At 41.6% G+C, this 16,059-nt stretch overlaps 1 protein-coding gene across 1 annotated transcript in view; it reads right to left on the reverse strand.

Annotated features, from left to right (window-relative positions):
- Positions 1 to 690: 690 nt before the first annotated feature.
- The window catches only part of TTN (titin), a 371,797-nt gene continuing 356,428 nt past the window's right edge, over positions 691 to 16,059 (reverse strand). Inside the window, exons 317-321 of the mRNA XM_069225433.1 lie at positions 10,634 to 16,045; positions 7,240 to 7,763; positions 4,906 to 5,059; positions 2,121 to 2,411; positions 691 to 1,995 (exon numbers count right to left, since the gene is read on the reverse strand). Coding sequence (XP_069081534.1) covers positions 1,697 to 1,995; positions 2,121 to 2,411; positions 4,906 to 5,059; positions 7,240 to 7,763; positions 10,634 to 16,045 — 6,680 coding nt within the window. The 3' untranslated portion in view covers positions 691 to 1,696. The remainder of the gene's footprint in view (positions 1,996 to 2,120; positions 2,412 to 4,905; positions 5,060 to 7,239; positions 7,764 to 10,633; positions 16,046 to 16,059) is intronic.

A 16,059-nucleotide genomic window follows, 5' to 3' on the forward strand; every position in this document is an offset into this window, starting at 1 on the left:
TAAGGACTCATTATAAGGACTTACACAGTCCTCAGATGCTCAGTAACACGACATACTGGACAAATCGATAGTACAAGATCTGTGGTAAACCTACAACGCAGGAGTAGGTCACCTGAGAATCCACCTACTAAAAGGATGTAGACTCCTTGTGTAAACCTCTGGGGCAATGATGAATAACGAGTGGAATCAGGACTGGACTTACCAGTTCCTGAACCGTAATAAGGTCCCTAGTGCACCAAATGCTGCTTTATTGAATCCGATTATTTTTAAGGGCTCTCGGGAGACAACCAAATGAACATTTCACGTTATTGCTGGTTCTTTAAAGGGGCCTCTATTTACCCAGTCCTGTGTCACTAACATCTGCTGACAATAAGAACTCCAGAAGGTTACTTTGATGGTGTCTGCTAGGGGTTTGAGGTCTATTGTGGCATTGGTCATCTTATGGCCGCTTTAACAGCCATACTACAGAAGGAGCAGCTTTTACCGTCCCCCGGAAAATGAGCTGAAAGTAGTTCCAGATTCTTCTGCCCTGATGTCGGGGTCATCTGAGAGAATCCAGATTGTAAGAGGGAACAAGAAAAAAATGAAAAATAGTGGTGTTTGTTTCCTTGGACAAGGTGTGATGACAGTAGTTCATTGTTGTTTCACACTGGGCATCACCTTATAAAAATGTAAGACAAACACAAAGAATAGGGTGCTGATAGCATGCTTTATTTCTAAATCACAATACTATCACCGGGAGGTTCCATAAATTAAACTTCAACGAATATTAATTGCATTTAAAGCACGACATCACATTAAAGTGACTGGCATTTGGCATCATTTCAACAACAGTTGTGCTTCTTCACTGTGGTTCATCGCTTGGTTGTTCAGGTTTGACAATGTAAATTAGAGATCTACTACTACCACACACAACACAATCACTGCACCCCGGGAACCTCCCAGGTTTGCACTGGTTCTGCTACTTTGAGTGCAAAAATAACTTGCTTTCATGAGGGTATGGCCAGGTGATGGTACTACTGCAAGCTAATTAGGCAGTCAAAATGGCAGAAACAGTGTTGGAGATGAGTGAACAAAGCGCTGGCCGCTAGCACTTTGAACAAAACATTTCTTTCATGTCTCTGTAAAACAGTTTCGGTTTCAGTTCCGTTGTAAACACGCAAGTGTTGCCTGCATGAGGGTAGTTGCAAACAACACCTGCGTTTTACATTCTTATGGTCACATAAATACATTATGTTCTTGCACGTCCGAAGGGACCGTGCATGGCATCTTTTCTTGAGTGTAAGTCTTCTTCAACGGGGAGTTTCTCCACCCGCTGAGGCATGCTTAAACGTCAACATTGTGTTGAGGCACATCGATTAGTTAACAGTTAAGCAGGGTATTCGTTCCCTACGAAACTTTCTCCTGCTAATAAAGTAGTTTTACAAGTTGCATTTTTGAAAATGTCAAAAAATAAATGGTACAAAACTCCATAACCGTTATCTTCGGCTATATACAGTATGTATGTACATGTCAATGAAAAATGATTTAAGTTCTTAAGTCAAGCTACAATGACAAAACGTCATGACGTATATCCTTGGACTTTGTCTCATCTAGTTAGGTACAAAAATATTATTTTATATTTACAAATCAGATATTGTAGTCCATGTGCTTTCCACTTGTAAAAAACAAGTGTATAGAAAATAGATCAAGCTGTTTAAATTGATCGGACATTAATGTTCACAGTTGCCATATCGATTCCAAAGTCATTTGTAAGTTGTAGAGTGTAAAGTCCGCCATCATTCTTTTTAATATCCATGATGATAAGAGTGGTAAGATCTTCGGTGGTCTCCACGTGGAATCGGCCCTGCTGCACTTGACCTGCGACCTGTGATCCTCCATGTGACCATTTGATATCAGGAGTAGGGTCTCCTGAAAAGGCACAAGCCACCGTGAGTACTTTTCCTTCATCAATGCTGATATCAGAGGGAAGAGCTTCAATTTTGGGAGGGATTCCTTCATGAAATATAACGAAAGAAAAGTTACATAACTGCATAATAGGCCCAAGAGATGTTTCCCTGTACAAAAGGCGTAGTACGGTCAAACGACGTTTCTATGACTACCAATAATGTTTTTCTCACCTTTCGATCTCCTTCCAACCCTGGTAAAAGATGAACTTTCCAGCTGGGCCAGACTGGATGATGCCATAACACTGCTGGAGCTCATCTCTACAAAAGATTCTTTCATGGAGGACATGCTTTGAGAAGACATGCTTGCAAATTTCATTTCAGCCATGCTGCTGCTGCTACTGCTGAAGGATGCCTCTTGCTTAGAGGCGGACATTTGCATTGACTGTGAAGAGAAACTTTCCTGCATGCTCACATCACCACCTGTCCTCAAAACTACCTTTTGGGCACGTTCTTCAACCAGAGCTGTGGAGCATAGCAAACAAAATGAGAAGAAAACATCAATGACATCACCTACATTAGTGAGGTCATTTTATCTTAGATATGCATATAAAAATGGAAATAATACATTATACTTGGAGTTGCTAAAATTCATCTAATCGCAGAAGCATGAAGGCCATACTGGTAAGTAAAATTGTTTAGATGTTTAGAGCCATAAATTAATATCAATTATATTTGTATAAGTTAAAGAAAATAAATAATCGAACCTATATCACTACATGCAAGTTTTGCTGAACTTCTAGGTTTTCTGTTCACATTACTAGTAAATAGAAATTACAGGCTTAAAGTAGATTCCATTATCTTTCTGTTACTCAGAAAAATGCATATTTCCACTTTTATGTACAAATCTAAGAACAACTTGTATACACATACAGGTTGATACAAATAATACAAGAGACAATAATTTATGGTGCTTAATGTAATTGACTGACTTTTTAAAAAAGATGTACACATGGACTTGCAATGAAGTATATTTGGTGACTTATGGCCTGATTTAGAGGTTGGCAGATGGGTTACTCCTTCTCCAACGTGACCAATATCGTGTCCGCCTCATTATATCCTATTGCGGATGAATACCCCATCTGTCATAGGGTATAATGAAGTTGTAATAAGCCATACAGGATATCCGCCAAGTTTATGAGAGTACCATGTCCGCCAGACTCTAAATCAGGCCTTTATTTGTGCAACCTGTTGAACATTCACTGTCTGACTTCTTAAATTGTATTTTTTCCAAAATCACAGTTTTTGTGGTGTTACCTTCCTGCTATAGACAACTCACTGCTCATCATTTTGAGGATTGACTCTATACCTTCCTATTACAGTGGCAGTATAAGGAGCGTAGATAGCAGAGCAGACGTGATTCGGCAACGGACATGATGGTGTTTACATGCCAACTCGAAGAGAAGAAGCGACTTTACAACAGTTTATTTCAGACATCAGAATGTTGTTGTAAGGAAAGCCAGAGGGGTTATTACAGCCACAGAACAGGTCTAGGCTGATCCACTGATTGTCGGTCACTGACCAAATCATTGATGAAGAGAGGTCTTCTATTTAATGCAGACATCTAGTGTCATCCTCTATATGGTTATGTTACTATAGTGACAGCTTGAGCTACCCTCCCTGAACATTACACTACACTGTCTCCATTTACAACATAGCTGGCACTTCCATGCCTTGTTTTTCTCCCTCTTAGTGCTGGGGTTATTAACTTATTATCTGGAGCCAGCCATACAAATTTATTTTTTTATGTTAATCATAAAAGAGCGGGTGTGATGGGTTAGCGGTGGTTAAATCCCCCACCCCTTTTATTTATAATGAACTGTATTTTTTTTTTTTATTATTATTCTGCAAGTGTACAATGTTGTTCAACAAACTGTTTATCATGAGCCAAAGGCCCATGTTAGAAGGTGAGGTTTTCCCTTCCCTATTGTCGATTTTTCTTTCAGTGTAATAGGGGTTCACCTTTTTTTATAATGACACTATTTAGTTGTTTACAATTCTGACATATAGGACTCTTAACAAAGATCTTACTGCGACTTACTGATACAAAACACCTGGCTTAGTCCTACGTTTTAGGTGTAAGGGTATAATTGTTAAGCCAAGAGTATTACATGAGTATTTGACACCCTCTTATTACAAAATATTTGTCAGTCGAGCCCTGAATCTTTTTGACTGCTACAAAAGAAATAACTAGCGCCATAAAAACAAGATGAATGATGAAAAGTTGCTTTTTTTTAGGAAACTAAAACGTATATTCTTTCCCGGTGACCACTTTCTTGGTTCTTGGAACATTAGTAATAATTATAGAAGGGCTTAACTCAGGCAACCATGAAAACGCAATGTTATCACAAGGAGTGTAAGGGTGTTTCCAGGCCCTCTGCAGATGACGCAGGCGTTCCAACCCTTATGTAAGATGGCCGGTTCTCGAGCAAGGAAAGGCGAGGCAGCGGTGTAGGCTCCACCAGCAGGGGGAGACAGACTGCAAATACAAGAAGCTATAAAGCCGAGGGGCGGGGCCGCGAACTATCATTTCGTGTAAATTGTGATGAGGTTTGCCCTTGTGGTGGCCTGAGTAAATATTATAGAGAGCAGCGGTATGTCACGCATTCATTACGTCATTTGATTAATTGATTCTAAAGCCAACATTTTTCCACCTAAACACCATAAATCAATCTGACATTTTACAATTTCACACAGACTCACTCAGCCCGTTCCACAAAATAATGCACGAACGACAAACAAAAAATATTTACACAGACGGGGCGCCGCTAGAGATATTGCAGCAGCAGGTGCAGTGGCACCCGGGACCAGGTGTGGAAAGGGGTCGTCTGCAGCTCCGTAAGGGCTGCTTTTTGCTACTCTGCAGGGGCATGGAGGGGCCATTTCCTTTGCTTGCAGTGGGGTCCATGGCACGCCTGCTACTTTTACACAGATAACAGTATTCTGAGCACCAACTTACGAAGCACGGTCAAGGATGCGGTGGCTGAGCACTGGCCGTGGTAGTTCTTCGCCTTCACCGTATATTTACCGCTGTCGCTCTCTACTGCACTCCGAATTTCTAGCGTGTAGATGTTCTTGGACCGACTTACTCTAATGTTTGATGAAACGGCAACCTGGAGAAGAAAGTAGTAATGTTATATGGTGATCTTATGTGGTAAATGTTCAAGCTGACACCTCCTAAGCTTGGCAACTATATGAGAACATGGAGCGCTGGCAGCGGTGTGAATTGTGTGACAGAAATATGTGAGAAGGGTGGCGCCACATTGCTGCAGCTGTTTCCAATACACAAGATTTTTTTCCTGAAAATTCCCGCACCATGTTGCCTTTTACTTTGCAATTATTTATACGTGTCAGGCAAGCTCAAGGGATATGAAACATAGCATTACAGCGCTTTGATGACGCACGTGCCTCAAATATCCTGATTTGGAAATAGTTGACAACTTTCATTGCCCATGTAGGCTCGCTAAAGAATTAATGCAAGAGGAGACTCATAAAAAAGCTATTTGACCCCACTGGTGAGCAACAGTCTTTAGAAAGGGAGGAGTATTCAGCCATCGCCCCTTTGCTGGTGCTATGGATGTGTGAGGTGTGCAAGCAAGTGTGGGTAGAGTACTTGCCCATTACCCACTGTCGGCTAACGCGCAGGCTGTACGAAGTGTGCAAGGAGGCGTGGGTAGAGTAGTCCCCGTTACCCGATTTCCCCATTACCCACTCTTTGTTGAGATACTGGACCTATGAGATGTGCAAGGAAGGGTGGGTGGGTATTCCCTCATTATCCTCTGCTGGTGCGCCGGATGTATGGGGTGTTCTCATCTCGTAGAAGTGACCGGATCCGGGTCACTACCAACCTGCTAAAATGAAACCGGAAACTCCAATCTGAGGAACAATTTACAGGGCTCTGCAGGATTTGTTATAAAGGTGATTGCTCCAAGGCCATTCTGTAGCTACCAATGAAAAGGCTGAACACTAGAGAAGGACGTCTGTGAATGGTTTTGTCAAAGAGACTCAGTCTCAGTGGAGGTAGCCAGTGAAATCTTGACCCAAACAGTTCCTACGATACATTGCTTGAGACCGGGATTATGTTATTATTGGACATGGCGAGGGACACCGCTCTCTCTGGCCACCAGCAGAAGCCTTGCAAACACTAATGATGAAAGCAAATGACTCCAAATGTTCTGCTTTATTTCTCTTGGGCTTGTGGGCTGTTACTTGTCATACAATAAGCCTCTTCGCGTGCTAGCAAACCTATGGTTGCGTAGGTAAGGGATATGAGCACATGCCATTTGCTTGAGGGAGAACATAAGTGCAGGTAAGCAGTTAGCAAGTACGCAGGACCTAATCTGTGTTTAGTGCAAAGGATTGTAGGCTTGGTAGCAGGTGTCAAGAGCCCCACGTGTGGTCTGCATCTTACCTTATGTAGATGTTGCCGGACTGCAGTGACAAACGCATCCAACTTGCGTCTGCGTTGGTGCATTTTTCCAGATGCACACACCAGAGACATGCTTTACGTACCTAACACTCTACAGGAATCGCTCACGTGCAATGTTAAGTCTTAAGAAATCAGAAGTTACTTTTGGTTCTAGAAAATGAATGAGTGCTTGAACCGCGAGTTTCTTTTAGGCGTACAGTGTTACCCTAGTCCGGACATAAAATATAACCACAATACAATTCTTTTTACGAGATTCTCCTAGGCACATTCCATGTAACTGAACATCTTTGTACAGCTGCGCCTAGATTAGAAACGTGCATGTTCCCGTAAAATATGTGAACTTAATTTAACAACTTGTTTAAAAGGTAAAGTAAAATAAGGTAAATTAAAACATACTTGAACGGCAAAGTACAACAAATGAACGGCAAAAGGGAGTATCCATATTGGATCAAAGAGTCATAACCAGGCATGGCACAAGGCTTAGAAAATCGTGTTTACGTGCACCCGATGTACGAAAAATAGGAGCTGCATTAAATGCCAAACACACGGGTCGTTCACAGCTGCCGTACTAGGACCCAGGTGTACACTAGGGAGGGCAGAAGTATAAAGGGGTGATCAGAATTTATAATAGTTCAGTATAAAAATGTCCCTCTCTTATTGTTCTACCACCGGCATCCATCTGGTGTGCCCCCTTAAATGTAATTCCTACTTTTTCGCTAGCCGTATACGTTTTTACGAAAGCAGAGATTTCCCCTCTTAACATCCACGTGTGAGGAAGATTAACGTGCAGCAGAAAGGGGAAGGCACACCCCTAAACCCTCTTAAATAAAAACAAGCAGTTTGTAGCTATAATTGGTTGCTTACCGGCAGGTTATCCTTGAACCACTCAACTTCAGGGTGAGGATCGCCAGATATTTCGCACGTTAAGACTACATTTTGACCTTCATCTGCGTTTTGAGACTTTGGTTGTGCAATAAATGATGGTGCATCAGAAGACTCTTTTGAAAATGCCAAATCGAAGTGGCATTTGATGGTTCCTTGTTCCGTCTTCCCCTCGCAGGTAAGTATTCCTTCGTCTTTATGACTCGTTTTCTTGATGGTCAACGTCTGGTCGTTCCCAGAGACCCCATATCTGTAATCTTCGGAATTTTTGAGTTCTACTCCATTCAAGACCCATTTGACTTGAGATGCACCTGGGATGTTGGCTTTCAGAGTGGCCTTCTGACCCTCCAACACACTGATCTTGGACACAGAGGCCTTCACTTCCGTGAGCTGTGTCTTGATTTCTTCAGAAACAAGCTCCTTCTTTATGACTTCCTCCTGGACCACCGCCTTTTCTTGAGCAGCCATGGCCACCTTTTTCTGCTCAACTGCAGCAACCTCCTTAGCTGTGAAACGAAACACAAGTTTACACATCAACATGATTGTGTGTTCTCGTTCCGCTGCCCTATGTACGTAGAAGACTGGAAAAAATGTCCAAATGGGCTAAATTGTGAAGTGGAAAGAACACCCAAGAAGTGAAGAATGGCTCTGTTAGTACACAAGCCACTGGTTGCAAGCATAAGGGGCAGCTGAACTCGAGCATTATAGACCGGAGTGACATTTACAGCGCTTGTGAAACGCGGCCATCATGGAACATTCTAATTCATCATGCAAGTTCATCATGCAAATTTACATCGTGCAAATGCACGCTTAAAATCTCCGCTCTCTCTTAATATTAGCATGTTCTATTCTTTACCAGTCCTGTAGAAATGTAAATAACTATGGAAACTGTTTAACGCGCACTTCTTGAACAGTATGTATAATGAGTGAGTTTCATAATTATTCCACGTTCTCTGTAAGTCAATGTTTACAATGGGATGATATTCGACCACTTTCTTTTAAAAACGTTTTTGTGGGTCCTTGGATGTTTTCGGTGTGTGAACAGCATGGTTTTTGTCATTCTTCTGCGAGATATACCTTCCGTGGCTTTCTAATGGCTTACCATTCTGCCCATTCCTAATGACCTAATGTAATCCGGGGAAAAGTTAGGGGTGTGACTTTCTAGATATATAGGGCTTCCCTTACTTTCTACACTGAAGACGACACATTTTTGGCTTGTTTTTATTTGTGATTTTTTAATGTGTTTTACATTGTGTTTGCCTCAGTTTACCTACCAGGTAAAGTCATCTCCTCACCTAACAGTATGGGCTTGCATTATTCAGTGATGACGGTGCTATTCGATTAGGAGTTAATCAGTGAACTGAATTTGTGTATGAGCAGGTATATCATGGCTTGAAGATATTACAATCTGTTTGACTGCTCTAGAGAGGTGCTACCGCTGGGATACTGCAGGAATAAATTATGGTAAAATAAAACGTGTCATTAGTAAGAGGCCCAGGACAACCACTGCTTTAGGGGTCAGACACCGCTGCGTATTTCATTGACCCAAATGTTTTTTTTTTCTCTCTTCTTTAGTGCTGTGTCTGATTGTTGTGCTTAAGTATTCCCTGTACCTCATTTGTGTAAAACATACACTGCTTTTCATTCAACGCGTACTTTCTGCATAGGCCAGAACATATTGGATGCTGATGGAGTTTGCTCTCTGGACCACTACCTTCCACCCCCACCAGAAATGTCACAGTCTACACAGAACATATGTCAGCCCTGCCTTTTACCCGTATATATATATATATATATATATATTAATTAATGTCTATATATATATATATATATATATATATAGACATTACATTAATTCTAATATTAAATTAACTTTCAATGCTTTATAGACGTTATAGAGCTGTACAGAAACTTTAATAAATGATACAAAATACTGTTATTGCTTAGGAAGAGCACACTACGTGAAAGGCACAGTTTAACTGCAAATATTTTGTAGTAGCTCTTTCAGAGTTTGACAGGGCATGAGACCAAAGACAATGTCTTATTTTACCGTATCCTACAACGAATCAGGCCAAATAGATGAAGTCTTTTACAAGCAAGAGGATTATTTGTACGGTTTAAGCAGCCCCAGTCCCCCCCCTCTCGTTATCGGGGTGCAAGACCGTCACGTGGGTATGAGTAATCCCATCACCCTGATGAACTAAGCATGTCCCGGAGAGGAAGACAGAGACTGCCAGACTCGCTTTATCTGTTTACACAGACTCAACCACCATTTTGCACAGTGCCACTCTTAATTCACTGATTCCCTGCCAACTGAATTGTCAGCAAGGATGTTCATTACTTCTGATATGTTACATGTTCTTCAGTGGGTAGCCGTAACGTTAGATGCCACATGAAATACCAGGTAGGCCCAGCCGAATTGATTAGTAACTACCCCTCCACTTACCCCAGTTAAGCTCAGACAGAGGCCATTAGTGTTAATAGGTAACCGAAAGGGGGTGACCGTTGCTGTTTTCATACCCTAGGAAAAGCGAATTTGTGAAATTCGATTTCAAAGCTCTGCACAGACTCAGTATAATCCTGAGAGCCAACTTGTAAGGAGGTAGGGGCAGTTCAAAAAAGAGCCATGGACCAGGACTAAACCATCGCAGCAAAATAATTAGATCTAGTATAATGTGTAGGTGGACATTATTCAATGTTATAGCATCAGGTTGATGTCTGTAGAACGTCACTGTTCCAATCAGCAAATCGACTGAGTGTAATAATCACCTTTCGGTAAGCAGTGCAACTAAAGTCAGTGTTGTTTGTGCGCTGCGAAGACTTCCTTTTGGCAGACGTGTTTTCAGCTACCCAGTAATCAAAGCTGAAAAATTGTCAGCGTTGTTGTATCTTGAAGATAACAGAGTGACAGCTAATTTCTTAATACATAGATGACAACAAAGTCTATTTGACGTGCGATTTATTCCTAGAACTATTGCACTGTTTTTACAACGTGGTATCAGACGATGTGTTGAGAAACTTTAACTCAAGCAAAAGGGTCGCTAGTGCCCTAACATTTGAATCGAACAAAACACTTAAATTGTAAGAATAAGCTGCGGTCTTTGCATGCAGTGAGAGCATATATGTGAGCAGTAGTGAAAGATGTTTTAGAAAATGACACTCGGAGTTAGTGAAAATTGTTTCTCAAAAGAGACTCTAGAATAGAAGTTACACTTTAGCATGTGTTTAAATAAAGCGTTTTTTTCTTTCAGAAAATTTGCTAAAAGGTGTGTGAATGATATTCATGCATTTATGGAAATGTTTCATTTTCTTTCAAGCACATTTCACTTTTGTTAGTAACACTTCTACAATAAAAATGCATAAAATGGCTACCAACCTCGTGCTGTTAGACTTGACACTTGGCTATAAATATCTTTGAACACTTTTCCGACAAATGCGAATGTAGTTCTGGAAACTCCGGCTTCTCCAACAATCTCACAGGCATATTCTCCTTGGTCAGCCTCCAGAATGTTGTTTATTTTCAATTCATATGTTCCATCAGCCGCATAGTGAAAAGTGAAGTGGCTGTCTTCCTTCAGCTTTTTGCCATCTTTGTACCATGCCACCTCTCTCACATTTAAGACAGTACTTTCTACTGCGCAAGAGAACCTCACTTTATCCTTGCATGCTTCCACTTTCAGTTGCTGGGTTATTTTAGGAGGCGTAGTTGCAGGCAATTCAACTCTCTCTGCAGATGCTGTTCTGACTCCTGATGGTGATGATTTGGCTTTAGGGTGGGCAGATGTTGGTTCTGGGGATTTCACTCTTTTGGGTGATTTGATGGAGTCTGCAGATTTCCCATGAGGCTCTGGAGATTTCACTCTGGGAGGGGATGTAACAGTTTTCTCGGTTACCCGTGTCCGCCTAATTGTCAAAGAGAAGTGTGCTTCTTGTTTTCCTTCAGAGTTCTCCACCACCACGGTATAGCTTCCTTCATCTGAAGACTGAACTGCAGAAATTTCAAAGGTAGACTTGTATTTTGTTGTTGTCACTTGGTGGCGTTTGGATGAAACAATGCTTTGGCCTGCACGGAACCAAGTTACTGTTGGGGTTGGTTCGCCATCGATGTCACAGGCAAACCTTGCAGGCTCACCTTCAGAGACCGTGAGTGAATGTGGCTTTGTTAGAATCTTTGCTGGAGCAGTCCTTTTGCTTTTGCTAGAAACAGTTTTTTCTTCCACAGCTTTCGCTGATGACTTGGTGACACTCTTTGCTTCTGAAGCATAGGATACTGATTCTCTTGTCTCAGTCACAGATGACTTGATTTCCTTTATTTCAGAACTTGCCTCCATTGCAGAGGTTTTCTTAAAAGAGGAAATTGCATAATCTTCTGTTTTTGTCAACTCTGGAAAGACAGATAATGGCCTATCCTCATCTTTACGTCTTGATGTGTAGGTGGAATACTCTCCTCCTGCAATATCAAGCGTTGCATAGTCCGAAGCTTCTCCCTTATGATTTGTACACAAAACACGATATGTTCCACTGTCCTCAGGTTGGCAATCCAAGATTTCCAAGGTCAAGACACCACTGGTATTAGTAAAGTGTATCTTGCTGCTTTCCTGGATTTCAATGCCATTGTGATACCATTTGATTTCAGCTGTTGGTTTTGATTGAACATTAAGAATAAATCTTGTGTTTTGACCACAAGGCACACGATGAGATCGCATTCTCAGTGTGATGCGTGGAGCATGATCCAAAGAGAAAGGCTGTTGAGTCACAACTTCATATTTCCTCTCTGCGGTCTTCTGAGTTTTCAGTGCTGCTTTCATTGACTCATACCTTGAAAAAATGTCAAATCTTGCAGATCGCTCAAATCTTGAAAGAGATCTCTCACTGGAGACAGGACTAGGGGATCGTGGCCTTGTTCTTTCAGGTGTGGGAGATCTTCTCTCTACTTCATGTTCCGTTGCAGGTCGAGAACGAGGTCTGATCAGTTCAGATACAGGGCGCATTAATTCAATATAACTAGGTGAAAGAGACCTTCTTCTTCCTAACAGCCTGGAAACAGATGGAGATGTTCTTTGAAAACGTTTTACCACTTGTTCTGTTTCCCCATATTCTTCTGCTTCAGTTTTTATCTCTGTTACTACTCTTTCCTTTCTTGTTCTTTCTCTGATCTTTCCTTCCTGCTCCATATGCTCAAGCTCCCTTTTGTATTCAGAAAGTCTCTGAGATGTGGTGTATGGACGTAGAAGTTCTTCATCCTCTCTCTCATCCATTATCCGTTGCCTCTGTTTTGGTGGCTTGTATGTAGCCTTATCATGGCGCTGTCGGAGTTCAGCATAACTGGTGCTAACTTCAGTCTTGGATGGTATGTGATAGGTTGAGTATTTTAACTCACGAGCTCGTTCTTCATCTGTGACTGCCTGAGACCTTTGTGACGAATACTGGAGAGCAGATAGCTCAAACCGTAGTGGACTTCTACTTGGGGGTGAAGCTGAGAATCCCAGTTCAAGTTCCTCCTCAAGGCGCAGTCTCTCTTCTTCAACTCTCCTCATGGCCAAGTAATCATCAACAGGAAGCAGCAAATCATCATCTGAAACATCACCCAAAGAACGCCTTCTTGGTCTGTAGAAAAGTTCATAATCAGGTGATGGTGAACGTCGGCGAGCTGGTCTTACAGTTTCAAGATCATCCTGTGATAGCTTAGGTATGCGCCACTTAGGTTTGTACTGGTCAGATATCCTGGGAAGTGGCATGACATAGAACTGCTCCCATCTTGAGAGGCGTATTCGCTTCGGTCTTTTCTGAACAATTCTTTCCAGTGGTCCTGGCATTTCATATTGGTCTCGTAATTTCTTATACCATTTCATTTCTGACATTGGCACAAACTGTTTAATGGTTTGATCCTCTTCAAGAGCAGTCACTGCACGCACGCGAGGTGCTGGGATTTCATATGGCATGCGCAGTCTCTTTTCTGCCTTTCTTTCTTCTTTCTCAATTTCAAATTCACCTTTAACTGTTTTCGTGCTAACCGCTGGTTTATAGAGAATAGCTGCTTCTCGTAAAGCTTGTTGTGCTATTGGTGTAAGTGGAACAGAGTCAGTTCCAGCAAGAATTTCCGCCATTTTCAGTGTCTTATCAATCTGTTTCTGTACATGGATTTCACGGTCTTCTTTAGACTTATATTCTTTCTTGACATAGCGCATTCGTTCTACCTTCAAGTAAGCCTGGCAGCTTGTTGATCCAGCACTATTGGTGGCAGTCACTCTATAATAACCAGAATCTTCTGGCAAGGTGTCTGTAATACACAAAGCATAGTAATCTAGACCTTCATGAATAACATCAATTGTTGGTCCTAATGTTAGACTTTGGCCATCCTTTTCCCATTTTAATGTTGGCTTTGGTGTGCCTGATACTCTAATTTCAAAGCGGACAGACTGACCTTCTTGACATTCGGCATTTGCAAGCAATCGTTTGAACATTGGTCTTAATGTATTGTCTGCTGCCGCTGGGTGAGGAGTAACGGTGAGTTTAGCCTTGCAGCTGTCTTCACCATATTTGTTCTTTGCCACAACAGTGTATTCAGCATCATCTTCTGCAGTCACGTTATTTATGATAAGCTGATACAGTCCTTTGTCAGATATGAAAGTGTATTTCTTATCATCGTCACCTGGTTTGATTTTCTGGCCTGATTTCAACCATGTTACTCGAGGTTCTGGGTGAACTGTTATAGTCACACCGAATCTGACCTTTTCACCCACATAAGCAGAATGGTTAAACAGTGGAAGTGTGAACTCTGGTGGTCTTTCTAGAAGCCTCATGGTATCCATTCGGCGTTTCACCTTCCTTACAACCCGACATCTGTAATAGTCATGTTGTTCTCTTACACCCTTCACAAATAGTTCTGCATAGGAACTGTCTTCACCATAATCATTGACTGCTTTGCACCTGTAAGTGCCATCATCTGATCGTGTGATGTCTTTTACATATATTGTTGCTAGCCCATCTTGGTAGTTGATTTCATATTTATCACTGTGTTCTAACTGCCGAATTCCAAAGTACCAACTAACTTGTGTTGACTGGTCATAGTTTTCAATGTTGCAAGTATATTTAACGTGCCCTCCTTCTTCTGAAGCAGCATGCATTATCTGTCCAGTCAAGGGCCCTATTTCAATTGGTGCAACTTTGACTTTAGCTGTTGTGACCCCCTTTTGAGACCTAATAGCACCACCACATGATATGCGAGCCGCGGAAACAACAAAGTTCCAATCTTTTTTAATTAAGCTCTGGTAGTACCGTCGGTGTCGTAATGTCTTGATGACTTTAGTGCTGACCTTTTCTGTCTTTTGTTTTAGCCATGGGTGTTCAAGTGCTTCTACAGCTGACATACGCTTCTTTCTTTCCTTAGTCAAGAGGCGATCAACGAAATCCATTGCTTCAGTGGTTATTTCTTTGAATGCTTCATCCTCAAAGTTATACTCGGCATTGGTAATGCGTTCAATAATTTGTTGGTTTGTTTCAGCTGCGAAAGGATTAAGGCCACTTAGAAGAATGTACACTAATGTACCAAGTGACCACATGTCAGATCCTCTGCTGACCAAATCATGTTGATGTATCTCTGGTGCATAATATTCAGGGGCTGTGAACTGGATTCTAAAGGTATCACCAGGCCTCAATTCTCTTGCTTGACCAAATTCTGTAATTTTAACTGTAGAACTTCTTCTTGTGCAATAAATGATGTTTTCTGGTCTGATGTCAAAGTGGCCAATCCTGTGGCTGTGCAGGAACTCAAGTGCCTCACAAATCTGGCGAGCATAACTAACAATTTCTCTTTCACTAAGGTCAAATCCAGCTGTATTGATCCTTTCAAAGATGTCAACTCCAGATATAAATTCAAAGATCATAACAAGCTCTTCTAAGCTTTCAAAAGATTCATGAAGGTATAGGATATTCTTGTGGCGAGCAATGTTAAGGACAGAAATTTCTTTCTTGACCAACACCTGATCAGCACCTTTGACCTTCACAAACTTGGCCATGTATGTCTTCTTTGAAGTGCTCTCAACACATCTATGCACAATGCCAAACTGTCCATGCCCCAACTCTTCAGCAATCATATATTTCTCATGAAGTACCTTCGTGGAAGAATGAGCTGCTTTAGCTTTGGAGATTTCTGTGACCTCAGAAACTTCATCATCATAGTTCAACATTCGGGTCTTATCTTCCTTTGTCACAGTTGGCTCTGTAGGATCAGATGGCTGGCTTTGACCAAATTTGTTTTCTGCTATAACACGGAATTGGTAGCTCGTCTTACCAAACAAGTTAACAACAGTGTATCTTGTCTCGCGGGCCTGTGCAACACGAATCCATCTCTCTGCTGTTGTGGCACATTTTTCAATAATGTAGTTGGTGATTTTACTTCCGCCATCAGTAGCAGGAGGATTCCAAGTCAAGTTAACCGAATCTCTAGAAACATCACTGACTTTAAGACCTCTTGGTGGATCAGGTACATCAGCAACATCTAGTTCAACAGTCTTTTGGTCAATGCCAAATCTGTTCTTTGCACAAACTATGTAGAATCCTGCATCTTTTCTGTCAACACCATTGGTGAAAACAAGAGAAGTGAATGATCTTGTAACAATGACTTGATACTGCCCATTATTGTCGATGAGATCTTGCCCCTTCTGCCATGTGATAACTGGATCTGGTTTGCCAGTGAAAGGAATCTTTATGCTGACTATTTCTCCTTTAAGTGCGTGTACTGCTCCCATTCCTTCAAGATGTTTAGGCAAATTAATTTGTGCTGGGACTGTAAGGAAAAAC

The sequence above is a fragment of the Pleurodeles waltl genome, chromosome 3_1, assembly GCF_031143425.1.
Source record: "Pleurodeles waltl isolate 20211129_DDA chromosome 3_1, aPleWal1.hap1.20221129, whole genome shotgun sequence".
Taxonomy (NCBI): domain Eukaryota; kingdom Metazoa; phylum Chordata; class Amphibia; order Caudata; family Salamandridae; genus Pleurodeles; species Pleurodeles waltl.